The 15,246-nt window shown below is 36.4% G+C and overlaps 1 protein-coding gene across 2 annotated transcripts in view; it reads right to left on the bottom strand.

Annotated features, from left to right (window-relative positions):
• Positions 1-1,586: 1,586 nt before the first annotated feature.
• LOC129765116 (uncharacterized) overlaps positions 1,587-15,246 on the bottom strand; it is a 40,495-nt gene continuing 26,835 nt past the window's right edge. Inside the window, exons 1-4 of one of the 2 annotated variants that reach the window (XM_055764998.1) lie at positions 12,131-12,264; positions 11,529-11,809; positions 3,065-3,195; positions 1,587-3,002 (exon numbers count right to left, since the gene is read on the bottom strand). In XM_055764998.1, the coding sequence (XP_055620973.1) occupies positions 2,746-3,002; positions 3,065-3,195; positions 11,529-11,746 (606 nt within the window). In that variant the 5' untranslated portion in view covers positions 11,747-11,809; positions 12,131-12,264 and the 3' untranslated portion in view covers positions 1,587-2,745. Of the gene's footprint in view, positions 3,003-3,064; positions 3,196-11,528; positions 11,810-12,130; positions 12,265-15,246 lie in introns of those variants that run through there. The other variant, XM_055764997.1, reaches the window with a different exon arrangement.

Here is a 15,246-nt window from a genome sequence, read left to right as displayed (position 1 = left end):
GAAACGCCAAAACTCCGAGTTGCTGAAAGAAAAATCGACCTTCTCGGTCGGAGGTTAAAATCAGTATGTGATGTATTTTTTGCCATCGCTCCTTTTGAACGCTCATTCGTTCGTCTCGTTGGACTCGCCCCTCTGGCTGAGTCTGCCGATTTGTCTCTATCCTGTGAGTGTGTACCGCTAGAGTATAAAACACGCGGACCCCAAAAAAATATCTTATTTTCTTTCAAACCGTAAACCCGTGTGGTTGTACGGCATCGGCATCGTGGACGTAACAAAGGAGGACAAGTTAAGGGAAAGGCAAAGTCCCACTCGAATCGTGCAGGTGTGCTGTTCCCTGTTGGTCGCATTCACTGATTGCTCCTCAAGGGTAACTAGGCCGAACGGATTGGTGCCGGAGCACCAGTATACCTAACAGCGATTATAGAGTTTCGGCCGTCGGAGTGCTCGAGTTGGCTTGCAAAGCTGCTCACGACAATCAGAAAACCCGCATCAAGAACAGAGCAGCTTCGGTTCGGCGCTCATCAAGGCAACAATTAGTTTCAGTGAGTGGCAAAGTGTTTCTCCGGCACGTCGCATTAAATGTAATTTACTGAACCACATGTCACAAGCTGGATGGGAAGAAATTTTCCAACTGTGAAAGTTGTGGCGAGTGGCAAACGCAATAGCTAAACAGGAAGGTTTAACCGAACATGATGGGAATATCGAGTGATAACAAAAACACAACACCAAAGGTTCTTTTCAGAACCATCAACATATTCATAAAGAGTAAACAGTAAACTAAACCATTTTTCAGGTAGATAGGTATTCACGTAGGAGAAGAAAATAAAACAATATATTTAAAATATATATTTAACAAAAGCTGTCTCCTTTGTATAGTCCTACGTCACTCCGGTTATGTCCCCGACATTACCCACCCGCCTTTTTTTTCAGAGCAAAACGCTAGTGCGAACTTTTACCCCACAGCCACTGCGCACCTTTGCCCCACAAGCAATTTTTGAACTAATCGATTTTATAAAGAAAGCTCTCGAGCTTTTTCAGCAAAACGAATACGCACTATCATCTACTATAGAATGAAGATTTCCTTGACAGTGTAGTTTCGAACTTTCCAGTTATTTCAGGTAAGTAAATCGTCATCTCCAAAATTCAAAAAATTAGATTAAAAAATCGCAAAACTCTGTTTAACTTATATCTATTGGTCACTTTCATGAAATGTATGTTTATATGCGTGAGCTGCTGGTGTAATCAAACGAATACACTGTCGTCGAATTTTTGAGCTAGTTTGCTTCAAAAAGGCCAATGCGCACTTTTGCCCCGTGCGCACCTTTGCCCCGCAGTAAGCCCTCAATTAAGAATTTTAGAAGTGAAAGATTGAAAGTGTAGTACTATGTACTTTTATCCTCTATCATCCTTCATAACGTATTTTTGTTTTCCATACATATTGAAAGTAATGTGAACTAGAAAAATATCACTTATCCAATCTCTCCCTACCCCTTTTTTCTTTAATGCAGAACAGATCTTATAAACCAAAGGGCTTATGGGGTTTCTCAACGTTTTGTGTTCGTTCGAAACAAGAATAAGACTGACAATGAATCATTAAATAGAAAAACATAGCTTCAGATAAAATAATTACCTCTATTTTTCTTTTTCACCACGAAACACATTCGTAGGCCAAAACAGATATTTATTCAACCGATTTCTATTATCGGGTAGTGGTAGAATTACACATTATTCATTTTATTGTCTCAATGTCATTGCATTTTTGTTCTAGCGTTGAGCTGATAGTGTACATTCTCAAATTTTACATAGTGTATATATTTATTCTTATCAATAACCATGTATTTCAATATATGGATAATACATCAATATTTATTTAGCTTTTGTCTTACGAGGATGCTTGATGAGAACAATCGAAATTATCGCGAAAAACTCCAATCGCCTTGGTTGTGTCCAATGTCATTAGTCATCCACTGTATTTCAGCGTATTCTCATTCATTGTAAGTTATTTAATCACAACGATAATCCTTTAAGCGAATACATATCTGCTAGTTTTCCAATTATATGTGATCTGTATGATCCGTATTATAATTATTATCATTATTATTGTGTTTATTGTCTTTCACAGCGGTCTTCACATTCTCTTAAATTTGAAACGCCTTGAACAGTACACATTTTTAATTTGTGGTTGACGTTACTAGCTCAAATTTATAAGAATGTACATATGTACATCTGAATTATTTATCAAACAAAATCAAGGGAAAGTTTCTTCGTAGAATTTATACTAAAAAATTGACGCTTGATAGAGATGACTCTATCTGAATGGAGTTCACTTTCACCGATTTCCATATTGAAAATCAGTGACAGATTAATAACCAACAAATGCTACTTATCTTTTTTTGTTACTTTTAACCAATCAATCTTAGCTAAATTAAGTCAATATAATGAGGAAATCTATATATTTTTTACAATCACGTCGGATGTTCCTCAGAAGTGACGTTTGTTTGGAAGCCCTTTGATTTTTTGTTCGCTTAATACTATTTTCAAATAAATAAAACATCATTTAATTAAGTAAAAGAAACATTAAAATTTTGAGGAAATTTTTAATAAATCTCCTTCGATATGTGACGATCTCTATTCTCTGGTTCTCAACAATAGAATTTTAATGAAAATAAATCTCAACTATGCGAAACAAGTTCGTTCAACGATGTTCAAAATCATACACATTTTGGGAGGACTTTCGATCAATCCCTAAACGAAAGGTGGTAGATCACAATTGCATAATGTCCCGCCTTCGCCTATTTTGCACCACAACGTGCACAGCTCATCCCAATTTGGTGTTGTGGGCCGAATACCGCTAGCAGCATCTCCCTCGGGTAATTCATTTGCGCATTGGCCGCAACCGTTTAGCTGAACATTAGCTGATACACAAAATGATTTACATACGCCATGGTGATCGTGGCTTCTCTTTGCTGATGATGAGGGTTCACAGTCACAGTGTTTGGATCCTTCAATATTATAATAGTTTAATTGATTATATGTTCATAGTATCAACAACAAATACACCTACCCAAACCATTCTCGCAGAGTTTCGAGCAAACTTCAGCATGTGCTTTAGTATCCAGTTTGATTCTTTTGAAATCATCCTTTGTTTCCATTGCCAGGCAGGCCAGCCCGCAAGCTGGCCCTCCGTATCCTTCTCTGAAAAAAATGGAATGAAAATTAGCTTTCTTCATTAGAAGTATTTATTTTAAATCAAATAGAGAAACCTAAAACATACACCTGACAAATACAATTAGAGGAGCAATGTGTGACTTCGACATTTTAAGTAATTCTAGATGGTGACACTTGCAAAAATCTACTTGACTATCACAAAGCACCATCTTTTAATAGATATCTGTGAAAATTTGACAGCAATCGGTCGATTCGGTTCGTGAGTTACAGCATGTGAAGCAACTTTTGTTATTGTGAAAAAAATGGAAAAATCCGAATTTCGTGTGTTGATAAAGCATTGCTTTTTGATAGACAAAAATAAAGTGCAAACCAAAGCATAGCTTGACAAACGTTATCCGGACTCTGCTCCAGCAATTGCATTTGTGTAATATTACCGAAATTATTGAAATTACCGAATTACCGAAACTGAGGCCTATTTTGGGGAAAACCGAAAGAGTACTACAAAAATGGTATCGAAAACTTGAAAGATCGGTTGAATAATAAAATGGAATTTCACAAAACAAATTGTTTTACTGTGTTACCTTATAAACTTTTCAGCCGAACTGTTATACATTCTGCTAAATATATACCAATTAGTAATTTTAAATGTTCCCGTTGAAGATTTTTCTTTTGACGCAGAATAACGTCTTTCGGGAACATATAGGAGTTCAAATTGAAAAACGCTTACTGCTCAGTCATTTCAGGATGGATTGATGAAATTTTTGCATCAAACGATTTCGGCGCTCTATAACAATTTTTCACCTTGAATAAAATAATATACATCATGTAACTAACTATCGAACAATTGAAAAATCTCAACCTCTATCCAAACGATCCTGATTCGTCGATTTTTTTCGCGCCCGTTTCAATTTTTTCGTTCACCGACAAACCAAATATCTGCATCGCGAGCGAGTGGGACCAACTCACATACCAACTGAAAATTGATTGTTCTTATTTGAAACTTTCATAATATATAAGTTGTATAAGTTGTATTTCGTGAGGCAATTTGTTACAATAATGGCTAATATTTTAGTAGAACGAATGAACCCATGATCAAATTCAAGTCCAAACAAACATAACAAGCTTGCATTTTTGGTTGCAAGTTGTTTGCAAAATAAGATGAATTCATTGTGAACAATGCACTGAGCTACCAAGTTCGGATCATTTTGGTTTACCACCAAACATTCTTTGTTCATGGAGGACCTTGCTCCAATGTAGCATTGCCATGCGACAGAAGAGGATCTCTTTGACAAAGTCAAGTTTGTATATTTTTTCCCCGCTGCGCCCATGAATTTCTTCACCCACAAAAGGTCCAAACGTTCTTCTTTTCGACGATAGTTTTTTAGCGTATCGCACGAACTCAAGGTATCACAAAACTCGAAGGATTCCTGTTTACTTTTGTTCGCCACGGTATCGCTGATTCTATTTTTCTCGACGAAATGTTCAAGAGCGAAATTCATGCGCTTTTTTACAAACTATAAACGCTGGATACAACAAATATATCGTGTCGTGTCATTGTCGTGAATACGACAAAGGTGATCGTTCCTTCATTTTTCGAAGAAATTGAATGTAGTACTCTTTACAGTTCTGTCAGAAATCAAGATATTTATCTCATAAACTTGATTGTTTCCACAACACTGTTGATTGCAATTTCTACAGGAAATCCTAATTCAATTTTGGACGCTGCTTAGCCGAATCATCGGTGTAGCGACCCTTTTCACGCGTCCCATAAGAAATATGTATAATAAGAATTCTAATAGTAAAGATTTATATTAGAGATAGGGAAAAATCCAACCAATGATCTTCCAACAGGATTGTTGGGATTTTCCATACTAATGTAGCAAATAACATTTTTTTTGTGGTATTTACTAAGTGTTGCTTTCCTTGAAGATAATCTGGAAATCAGAAAGGATCCCAAGTTGAAAAATTGAGCGAGAACAGAGATTGTAGTGAAAGAAGAAAAAAATCGAAAAAAAAGAATGAGCATAATGCGTTACAAGAAGTGACGTTAGAAAATGAACATATCGTAGTGAAAAAAATGCGGGAAATTCTTGGAATAGTCGAGCCAAGTAAAACCGTTCCTCTGTAGTAGTGATCATCAACTGAAACTGAATTATAATTAAGGTATGCTAATCGTTCAATGAAATAAATCTGGCGAAAGGGAAAGCTAATCAATGATTGAAATTATTAAATATAGGAAACATGATACTACCTAAAGACAAGCTTTAGGATGTCAGGATAACAAGTCTTGAGAAACATGAATAAAAGAAGAGGCAATCATTATTTAACAATATTCCATCAATTCTGTAAAAACCTGTTTATTTTGTTTGAAAAAACATTCCTGTCTCCCATTATTTAATAGTATGAACAGGGCAATATGGGGAAATGCGCTTATCGTATTTTGAATGTGTGATTTAAATTTTTACAAACACATTTTTGAAGTGGGATTTTTTATAAAATGCAAACTTGCATTCAAGTTCATGAGTAACGAAAGATGTGGGTTGAAATTATATTATAAAACTTACAAATGAAACAAAATAGCGCTTTAAAGGCGAAGAAAATTAATGGAAGAGGCACACACGCCCTTCAAATATATGATGAATGAATCAAAAGAGTAAATATTGGGATCGTATTATATGAAGAAATTTAAAAAAGAAAAGAAACATATTTTCAATGTAGCTGTAAAAGCTACATTGTTGATCGATAAGACGTTTTTGGAAATTTTTGGAGATATGATCATTTTATTTTTCATTTGGATTTGCGGAATTACAGAATTGAAGGAATTCATTTTATTTCGATTACAAACGGAAATTAAGAACAGCAACTGAACATTCGTCTACTTTGGAAAATCAAAACAGATTGAATTTATCATAATGAATCGTTTATCAACACACCACACATCACAATATATCAGCATAATGTGGATGCTGTCGGAGTTGAAGGAATTTTTATTAAAATTACATCCGGAATATAAGAACATAAACTGAACATTTTCATCATTTTTTTTCGACATGTCGAGCTCAAATCACATAGAGTAGCGCTCTGCACTATTTTTCTATTTTTTCTTAGGCGGCAACATCACTATTCATGCTAGTTGATTGTGTTGTGAAACTCCCAACAGTTGGCATGCAAAAAAAAACAACAAAAAATATATATACATAGTTATATAGATAAATATTACGACAAACAAGATTATATTACATCACAAATCAAATATTATAACACGTCATAACAAGCTCAGCTTTACAATCAATTTTAGGGAAAACTCTTCTAGTTTCCCCTAAAACTCGTTGAGTAGGGGGAGATGTAGCGACCCTTTTCACGTGTCCCGTAAGAAATATGTTTAATAAGAATTCTAATGGTAAAGATTTATATTAGAGATAGGGAAAAATCCAACCAAGGATCTTCCAATAGGATTAGGATCCATATATGCAGAAGGTAGCAAATATCATAATTTTAGTTTTGAGAGAGATGTACATCTCCAGTGAAGGAATTAGGATACGAGAGAAAAATAAAAGGAGTCGATCGTCAGCCACGCAAGAGAACAGTCGGGCCTCCTGCAAAAAGGAAAAAATTGTGTTGTTATTTTAAAAGAAAAACCAAGTGCCTAAACCGCGCGGGACGCTTGCATCGGAAAGATCGACGTTTATAAGGGACTTCAGATTCCCTCTCAAAAGTGCTGGCTTGATCAATTTATTCATTACTGGTTTAAAAAGGTTCGCAGTTCGAATAGAAAAGGTGCTACAGGCTCGTCACTCTGAAAGCTCGTCATAAATGGTTGAACAGCAGCAGCTGATGTTAAGAAAAGCCCCAACAATTTATCCTCAAAAGCCTCTGCAACTACTCTAAAGGTACTGGCTGTGAAAACAGCAGCGAAGCTCCTACGGGAATCTGGATGTGTATGTTTGTACTTACGCTCCTTTTGTGCTTAGACTGCGGCTACGTAGGTTTTAAGGTACGGCCGCATGTCCAGGGCTATTTATACCATCGGTTGGGTTTTGATCCATTTCACTCCGCAAAACTTCAGCCGATCCAATAATTCAAGAATACTTCGCACATCTTAACAGAACGTTCTCAAACAGGCTGTAGAAGTACTGGAGGAATTCATCAATTTTCCAAACAGTCTTTTTCATTCCTTCTTGAATGAATTGTGAAAACTTGCAAACTGCAGCTACCTATATTCGTGAGCTCGTAGTTTGGCTGCATCAAATTTCAAGAAATTCTTCATTCAACTGCTTCACTACTCTCCATTTAACATGGGGCCCGTCAATGCTGAATTGACCCACTCCAAACTAGGTTTAGTTAAGTTTCCACCTTGAATGATAATACACTTATCGACTAATTTAATTCAAGAGATTACAACGTGATTACACAGTGAAAGTGAACTTAAATGAAGCGATTAAAATAATTTGAAAGAGCGTTGCGTCCAGGATACTTGTCACCGAAAATAATGAATGTTCGGGTTTCTTGGTTTTCGTTTTTTACGTTGATAGGCACCAATGCAAATTATATATACAATACTGTTCATTCGCCACATTAATTTGATGCAAGGTGCGGCTACTTGGTGAGTCTCCCCAAGACAGATTTAAATGAGCTTGTGGAAATCGACATTGCGAAATAGATGCAAGATGCGGGTACTTTTGTACCCGCATGAATTTTTACTCTCTGGAATATGTGCAGACTTCAAAAGCGATATGAACACAATGCTTTGGCTCGGTTATTCAAGACTGCATAGGAAGACATTCCTTGATGTCTTCAGCTAATTGAACTTCTACGTATACCGTTTGGCAAAATTCTGATAACAATTTGCTGCGATTACGTCGATTGAACAATATGCGTTCAGCTTACATGTCAAAATCAAAACTGCGTGCTTGAAGTTAAACAAATCAAGCAAATTTGCGGTTCGAGAAGTACGTAGACTTGGGAGATGCAATAGATTCTTTCGTCCACATATTTTGGAAGTCCACGAGAAATGAATGAAATGAACAAGGCATCATGCCATACGACTTGCAAAAAAGAAAGTAATCTTTTCACAATACATGAATTGACCTAAATTGAGATTTGTTCGCATTGTTTCATTGAATCACTGGTTTAATCAATAATATCAATAATTTAATGAATACACTCAAATGTCTACTAAGCCAACGGTAGGTCTACACCAACCTTGCGGTTGTATTTTAGGTATAACTCACCCATAGTTTTTGACGTGGGATTGCGTTTTTCCGGAACATATTTTTATCTTTACTTTGCGATTTTAAAGTTAGTTTCAAAAATTAATTACCTAATTAAGTATTTGTAAGTAATGTGTATTTAAAAATTATTAGTTATACTTGATAATTACTGAATTTCATGTATATATTTATTTTGTTGAATTTTAATAAGAAAATAAGGTCAATTTTGCTCATTTCATCAATCGCAAAGTTTTTAAATTGGTAAGTATTATGTATGAATAAGAAAAAATCGAGGGGTTGTTTCCAAGACACGACCGCTGAGGACGCAGGACTACGCAATCTTTTTTTTCTATATTGTTGGTTTATCACTTCGGATATTATTTGCATATCAAACGAATCTTAGGAAGTTTCCGATTCGATTGGTATGCAAATCGTTAAAATCCGTTCGCAGCAAAAATAGTTACTAACGTAAACTTTATTTCATAAAAAAGTGACCTGACTTCCGATTGGACACCCTTAATGTAAGACGTAGTCCTACGTCAAAAAACTAGAGATTAAAAAAAAAATGCTATGGGGGTCTTTGGTATCACTTCATTCTGGAAAAGGGGTCTCTCGCCCAAAAAAGTTTGAGAACCCCTGATCTAAAACATCAACCGGATAATTTCAACTCGTATACCTGGTATTACAGAGCACATAAACTATTTTCGTGTTATTAAAAAAAGCAATAAATCGTTTTATCAATTTTCTAAATTTATATCAATATATTTAGATTTGAAAGAATGCATTATTCAGTTTAATGTTTCTCTATGCAATTGATATTAAACGGAATGAATAGTCCTTAATAAATTACTGTATTTAAAGGGTGTACCGTTTAAAATCCGTACACACTCAAACTGCTCTAACTTTTGATTCGTTGGGTAAAATGAATTAAAATTTTTTTTGACATAGTTTAATGTGTATTGTTTACACTCTGTGAGTTCAATTCATCAGGCGCGAAAAAGTTTTGCACGAGTACTTCAAGAACAAGGATCTGTCGCATCGTGCTGTCAGAAAAAAGTTGGGAATCGCGAATTCCACGGTAACTGTTATCATAAACACGTGTTTGGGGTCTTTAAACGGAAAGTGAGCGCCTAAGCTCGAGATGTGACTTAAATGTTGCATGTTAGCAGGACTTTCGTGTAGAGTACCAAAACTCGAGCAGGACTACGTACGTTTAAGGTTCAAAACACCCCAAACCGTGACGAGAAACAGAATGAGCAAAAGACCGTGCCTGGAAGTTATACGACCGGAAGTTAACTGAACCACACTATTGCTTAATGGATGGCGAGATATATGTGACGAACGACTTCAACCAGATTCCAGGAAACCTGTATGTGACTGCCAAGGATAAGTTGGAAGTTCCCGAGAACATCCGGGCACAGAAGATATCGAAGTTCCTAATTTGGCAAGCGATTTGTATTTGCGGAAAGTGGAGTACACCTTTCGTTACCGCAAGCACCATGAATGGACAGTTATATTTGGAAGAGTATCTCCAAAAGCGGTTTCTCTCTCTCCTGAAGACTCACGACGGTCCGACGATCTTCTGGCCGGAGGCATCATGCCACTACACGTAGTACGTACTAGAGTGGTATAAGGCGAATGATGTCGATTTCGTGCTGAAAGATCTGAACCCATCAAATACTCCGGAACCTCGCCCAATAGAAAAATACTGAGTCATTATGAAGAAGTACCTTCTAAAATTATCTAAAGTGGTGAAGAATGTAAAAGTAAGGAAGAAAGCATTGGTGAATATGCAAAAAACCTGTCGATTCTGAGTAAACACCGTCTGCGAATGACGAATCTCTATAGTAGCATGTCCGAAAAAGAACCTGAAACTACAGTAGAACCCCCATTATCCGCGAGCGGATGATCCGCGGTGCGGTTTATCCGCGAAAGCGAGTTCTTTAGTAATTCTATGAACCTACCCTAAATTTGACAATGAGTGGTAGGTTTTTGTTCTTCTGTTTTGGTCATGACTTGTTATCCATGGTTATTATGGAAAGAAAGAAATGAATAAACTTCTAATCACATCACTCACCACATTGAATCCTGATTCTTACCTCATCCTCACTAACAACTATCCCTTCCTTGATAATGATACCAAAACTAACTTCAATTGTTTCTTTCTAATCCCTAAAAATTCGGTGATAATCGGATAAAAACTCGAATTTTGAGAATGAATTTTGTGTGCGGATTCTAAACCGTACACCCTTTTGCGTAAATATGAATGTGTTTCGGTGTTTCCAATTGGCGTGTGGTTCACAAATATCGTGGCGAGGACTTCCGGTTGTCTGGTGGTTTCATTGTCAAAAAAAATTGGTATATCCATAATAAATGGAACCCAGGCGAGTTACTCAGTATCGGGATCTCGGCCAATTGCCAATGAAAATGAAATAAGTAATACTGCGTTGGGTAGGGGAACTTCCTTCACGTTAGACATTGGTTAAAAAGAGAATAATTCGAATGTTTTACGAAAATTCATTTTCGTTGGCAAGAATTTCATTTACCATTTCAATGTGAACCAACAACAAAAATTGTGACGAAACACCTGTATTTATACTCAACCTGTTTTCTCGTATTACTCACACAAATTATAAATTTCATCACTTCAATTTTTTTCGTAGATTCTTGTTTGCTGTTGTCATATTTTTTTATGAATTAAGTTCATTGTGTGTCAGGTTCCGAAAAACATTAAATCCAATAAATTCACAGATCAATTCAGTTGTATGCAAAAATATTCCAGATAATATTTTCTAACTTTTTTCAACATAAATTAGGATCATTCACCGTTATTCACATTATCACGACATACACAATCTCAACAAACTTAACCAATGCAAAAGAAGTGTCATTAATCACCACATCCGAAAGTCATTACCACACATGTTGGGATTTCATCCGAACTTTTCCCATTATGATTATAAACTCTTTTAGCACCATTTGTCATCAGCAGACGGTCGCTCGGATCGACCACGTCCAAGCTTAGTATAATCGAGAATTACAACAAAACGTTCAGATTGCTGTAGAAGACTACAGAACAACCGAATGTATGTAACATAAGCAGCGCACTTTGTATCAGTACAAAAAACAACACTACCGACTGGAACTTACCCACAGAGTTGTTCGCAGGTCAGCTTCCAATTCACCACTACGCGTTTTTCGGTGGAATCATCACTTTTACCAGGCCAAGCTGTAGCAGATGGCAAGGACAATGATGTCCGTCGGTCGTGAGTACCAATGATGTTCGAATCCTGCGCATCGACGGTGCCTAGACCTAGTCCTAAAATGTGAACATGCGCAGTCAGCAATGTCAAGATTCTCCAGAGCATGATGATTGGTAGCGGGGAAACCGAATGGACAGATACGAATGTGAAGTGTGCTGTAAATAGATGCTGGAAATGAGAGGGCGTGGATAATTCGATTCAATTACGACAGAAGGTGTGAGGGCTGGTACTATGTGCGTGGAGATTCCAATAGAGCCTGGGTCTTCTAAATAAAGTATACAAAGACTGTTTTTAAGAAAAAAAATTCTTTTGGCAAAACCGTGGTTTGCTTTAAAGGATGGCAAATATTGGTTGGGTTTTTTCATACAAGATGCGTAAAAACAAGTAACTGTAAATCAAACGGAAGAAGTAACTCATAGTGCAATGCTATGCAAAAACCGAATTCACTTCCTAGACTTATTGTACGAAGATGAAAACAGTTTTACTCACTCCTTGATTGGACGAATGGGCTCACATGAAACTTTAGAAATTCTGACAAACACCAAATTTAGTTATTCACGGATGCAGTGCAGTTGAAATATGAATCGAATCGATGTTCATCGAATATGAACTAAGCTGGGACAGCCATTGGTAGCGTGATTTTGTTCGCTTGGTAGGTTCAAGTAGCAATATTTCGCATTTGAGATATGGGCTCATATCTGTCCCGTATAAACACCGATACGAGACATGCTGCCAAGCGCCTGATTTGCGGATGAACCTTCGATGATATTGGTTGAAAGGGGAAAGAGTAAGTACGCTGAAGCGTTTAACAAGCGTGTAGTAAATCATACAATCTGATAAGGAGATTTGTTTAAACTCCAGCAGTATATTACTCACTGAAGAATCGCCATCTGGCACATATCGATTGTTTTGTTTTGTGTTGTGTTTCTGAATGTGCAATCACTTCGGTTGTATCATAACAATAATTATCTTTTACTGGGAAAATGTTGAAAGCAGCAATTGGAGAAAAATGCCTATCGATAACCCAAATACAATGCATAATTGATAACATTTGAAAACAAAATGGGTACTGCGACCTTCAATTCACATATTTAGAATTTTGTTTCAAAGGAGGCAGTAGGGATTCTTTTTTGCAACTGTTTCTATGCTGAAGCGTTGCGAAGTGTGTACTGGAGCTGCAAACAATCTTCGTGTCTTACATCAATCAGGCTAAAGCCTCGATGTGTCGTGTCAATTGTATAAGATGTTCCTTGTGATTTGAACGTGGAGAACCTCACCGACGGTTAAAAGATCGCTCATTCCATGTCGTTCAAGTATATTGGAATTTGGTTTGACTCCAAGTTTACTCTTGGAGTTCTTTTTTGATACCCAGCCAAATTTCCAACCCAAGGAAAACTTTATCCATACAATGAACGGCACCTGGTAAGGGTTTCAGTAGCCTAAATATGCTGTGCGTTCGCTTACCGAGCGAACGATCGTGGGTTCAATCCCAGGGGCTTTTATTGAACGATTGGCTTTTTTCAAGGCTAGAGGCGAATCAACTTTGTAGTCTATGCCAAGCTAACCCGGCAAACTTCGTCCCGCTCAAAATTTTCTTTTTGTTATCAATACCTTCAAACAATCACGTTTTCTGGCGAAGCGCACGTTCATGAGTCCAATCGCAGAACTGCTCTTTAATTGATTTTCTAATCGACCCTTTGAAATTCTCTTTAACTATAAAATTCCTAGTACTTCTACCAAAACTCGTCATTATAATATCAGATCATTTTCAGACACACATTCGGCGATTCATTTTTATTTATATAGATAGAAGAAGATATAGGAGTGCGTTTTATCACATTAAAATCCATTTCCGCTTTCAAACAAAGATAAATTTGGTTAGCGTAATCATCATATGGACTAACAACGCTTGTCACTATGCAGTTGTAGAACACATGGTAATTAAATTTTCTAAATTTTCTCATTTTCCTTCAGAGTTTTCCGAAAATTTTAAATTGTCATGTTTGGTTGAAATACGTTTGGTTGATATATGTAAAAATTTTTTTGGAACCCTTTCTCCATTCCAGAGGAGGGAGGGGTACCATACCATCATAGAAACATTTCTCAAACCCAAAAACCCTTACATCCCAAATTAGGGTCCATTCGCCTGATGAGTTCTCGGATTATACAGAAGTTTGTGTTTCATTTGTATGGCAGCTTCTTAAAGAGGGGGTAGGTATGTGGAATCACCATAGAAACATTCATTACCTCCTAAAACCTCTATATGCCATATTTGGTTCTATTGGCCACCATAGACCGTTTAAAAACTCCAAAAACTCCACATGCGAAATTTGGTTTCGTTTGCTTGATAAATCCTCGAATTATGTAGAAATTTCTGTTTCATTTGTATGGCAGCCTTAAACCCCCCTCCATTAGAGAGAGGGGACGGGGTCTCGAACTATTACAAGAACCTTCTCCGACCCCTGAAACCTCCACATACCCATTTTCGCGCCGAACGGTTCTGTAGTTTCCAAGTCCAAGTCCAAAGACAGACAGACAGATGGATTAGGGTGACCATTTCAATTTTAGGATGGTCCGAAAAAACAATTTTTCCTTTTTTCCAAAAATTACTTTTTTAAAAAAATCATAATTTTCGAACTGCTGAACAGATTCAATGGATCATCAAATCAAATGACATATCAAATTGAAGCCCTTCTTTGAACTTATATTACACCTGTAATAAATGTATTTTGTTTTCATAAGTAGTGATTGTTTTCGTTTTTTATAGTTTACACAGTCTCGAGACCAGGAACGCAATTTTTTTCAGTAATTATAAATTCTGGATAAATTCTGGATACTGGACAGATTCAGATGATCGACACATCGAATTTGGGCTGTTTTTTCATATTTATTGACTGTATTTGTTTTTTATAGCTTAAATGGTGTCGGGACCAAGGGCGCTATATTTTTTTTCTTGAACGCTGAGGTTTTTTTACATACATATCCAAATTGAAATGTTGTGGTTGCGGTAGCTTAATGGACAGAAAATAGGAACATGGAAAATCCAATTTTTTGTAAGTATAATATATTTTCAAAAAATTCTAGCACAACTGGCTTCAACGTGATGTGTCGATTATCTGAACCGATTAAGTAGTTCATAATATAGGGATTTTTGGAAAAAAGCATTTTTGGAAAAAAAAAAAAAGGGAAAATTTTATTTTTTGAACCATAGGTTAAGTGTTTAAAATCATAATTTAAAAGCAAAAAAAAACCTCTCTGAATTCTTGGATATATTATGTAATTATTTCAGAAGATTTCAGAAGCAGCTAGAGAAGCCCGCAAGTCCAACTTGGCAACAAAAAAGCAACAGGATGATCACATTTTAAGCGTTGAAGGACAGTTTTATGATCCAGGAATTGCAGACTGAAGATACGATGTAAAATAAACGGAGTAAATGTATCCGAAATTTAAAACGCGTTTTTTTCGAAATCATGTTTTGCAAACTGGTGGGAGTTCTACCTCCGGAACGGTCCATCCGATTTTGATGAATTATTTGTTTTGTTTTGTTGTGATGAAGTTTTAGTGAATATTTTTGTCTCGATTTTCGAGGCAAAAACGCATTTTTT

The sequence above is a fragment of the Toxorhynchites rutilus genome, chromosome 2 (assembly GCF_029784135.1).
Source record: "Toxorhynchites rutilus septentrionalis strain SRP chromosome 2, ASM2978413v1, whole genome shotgun sequence".
Classification (NCBI taxonomy): domain Eukaryota; kingdom Metazoa; phylum Arthropoda; class Insecta; order Diptera; family Culicidae; genus Toxorhynchites; species Toxorhynchites rutilus.
This window is presented reverse-complemented; position numbering and strand designations above follow the sequence as displayed.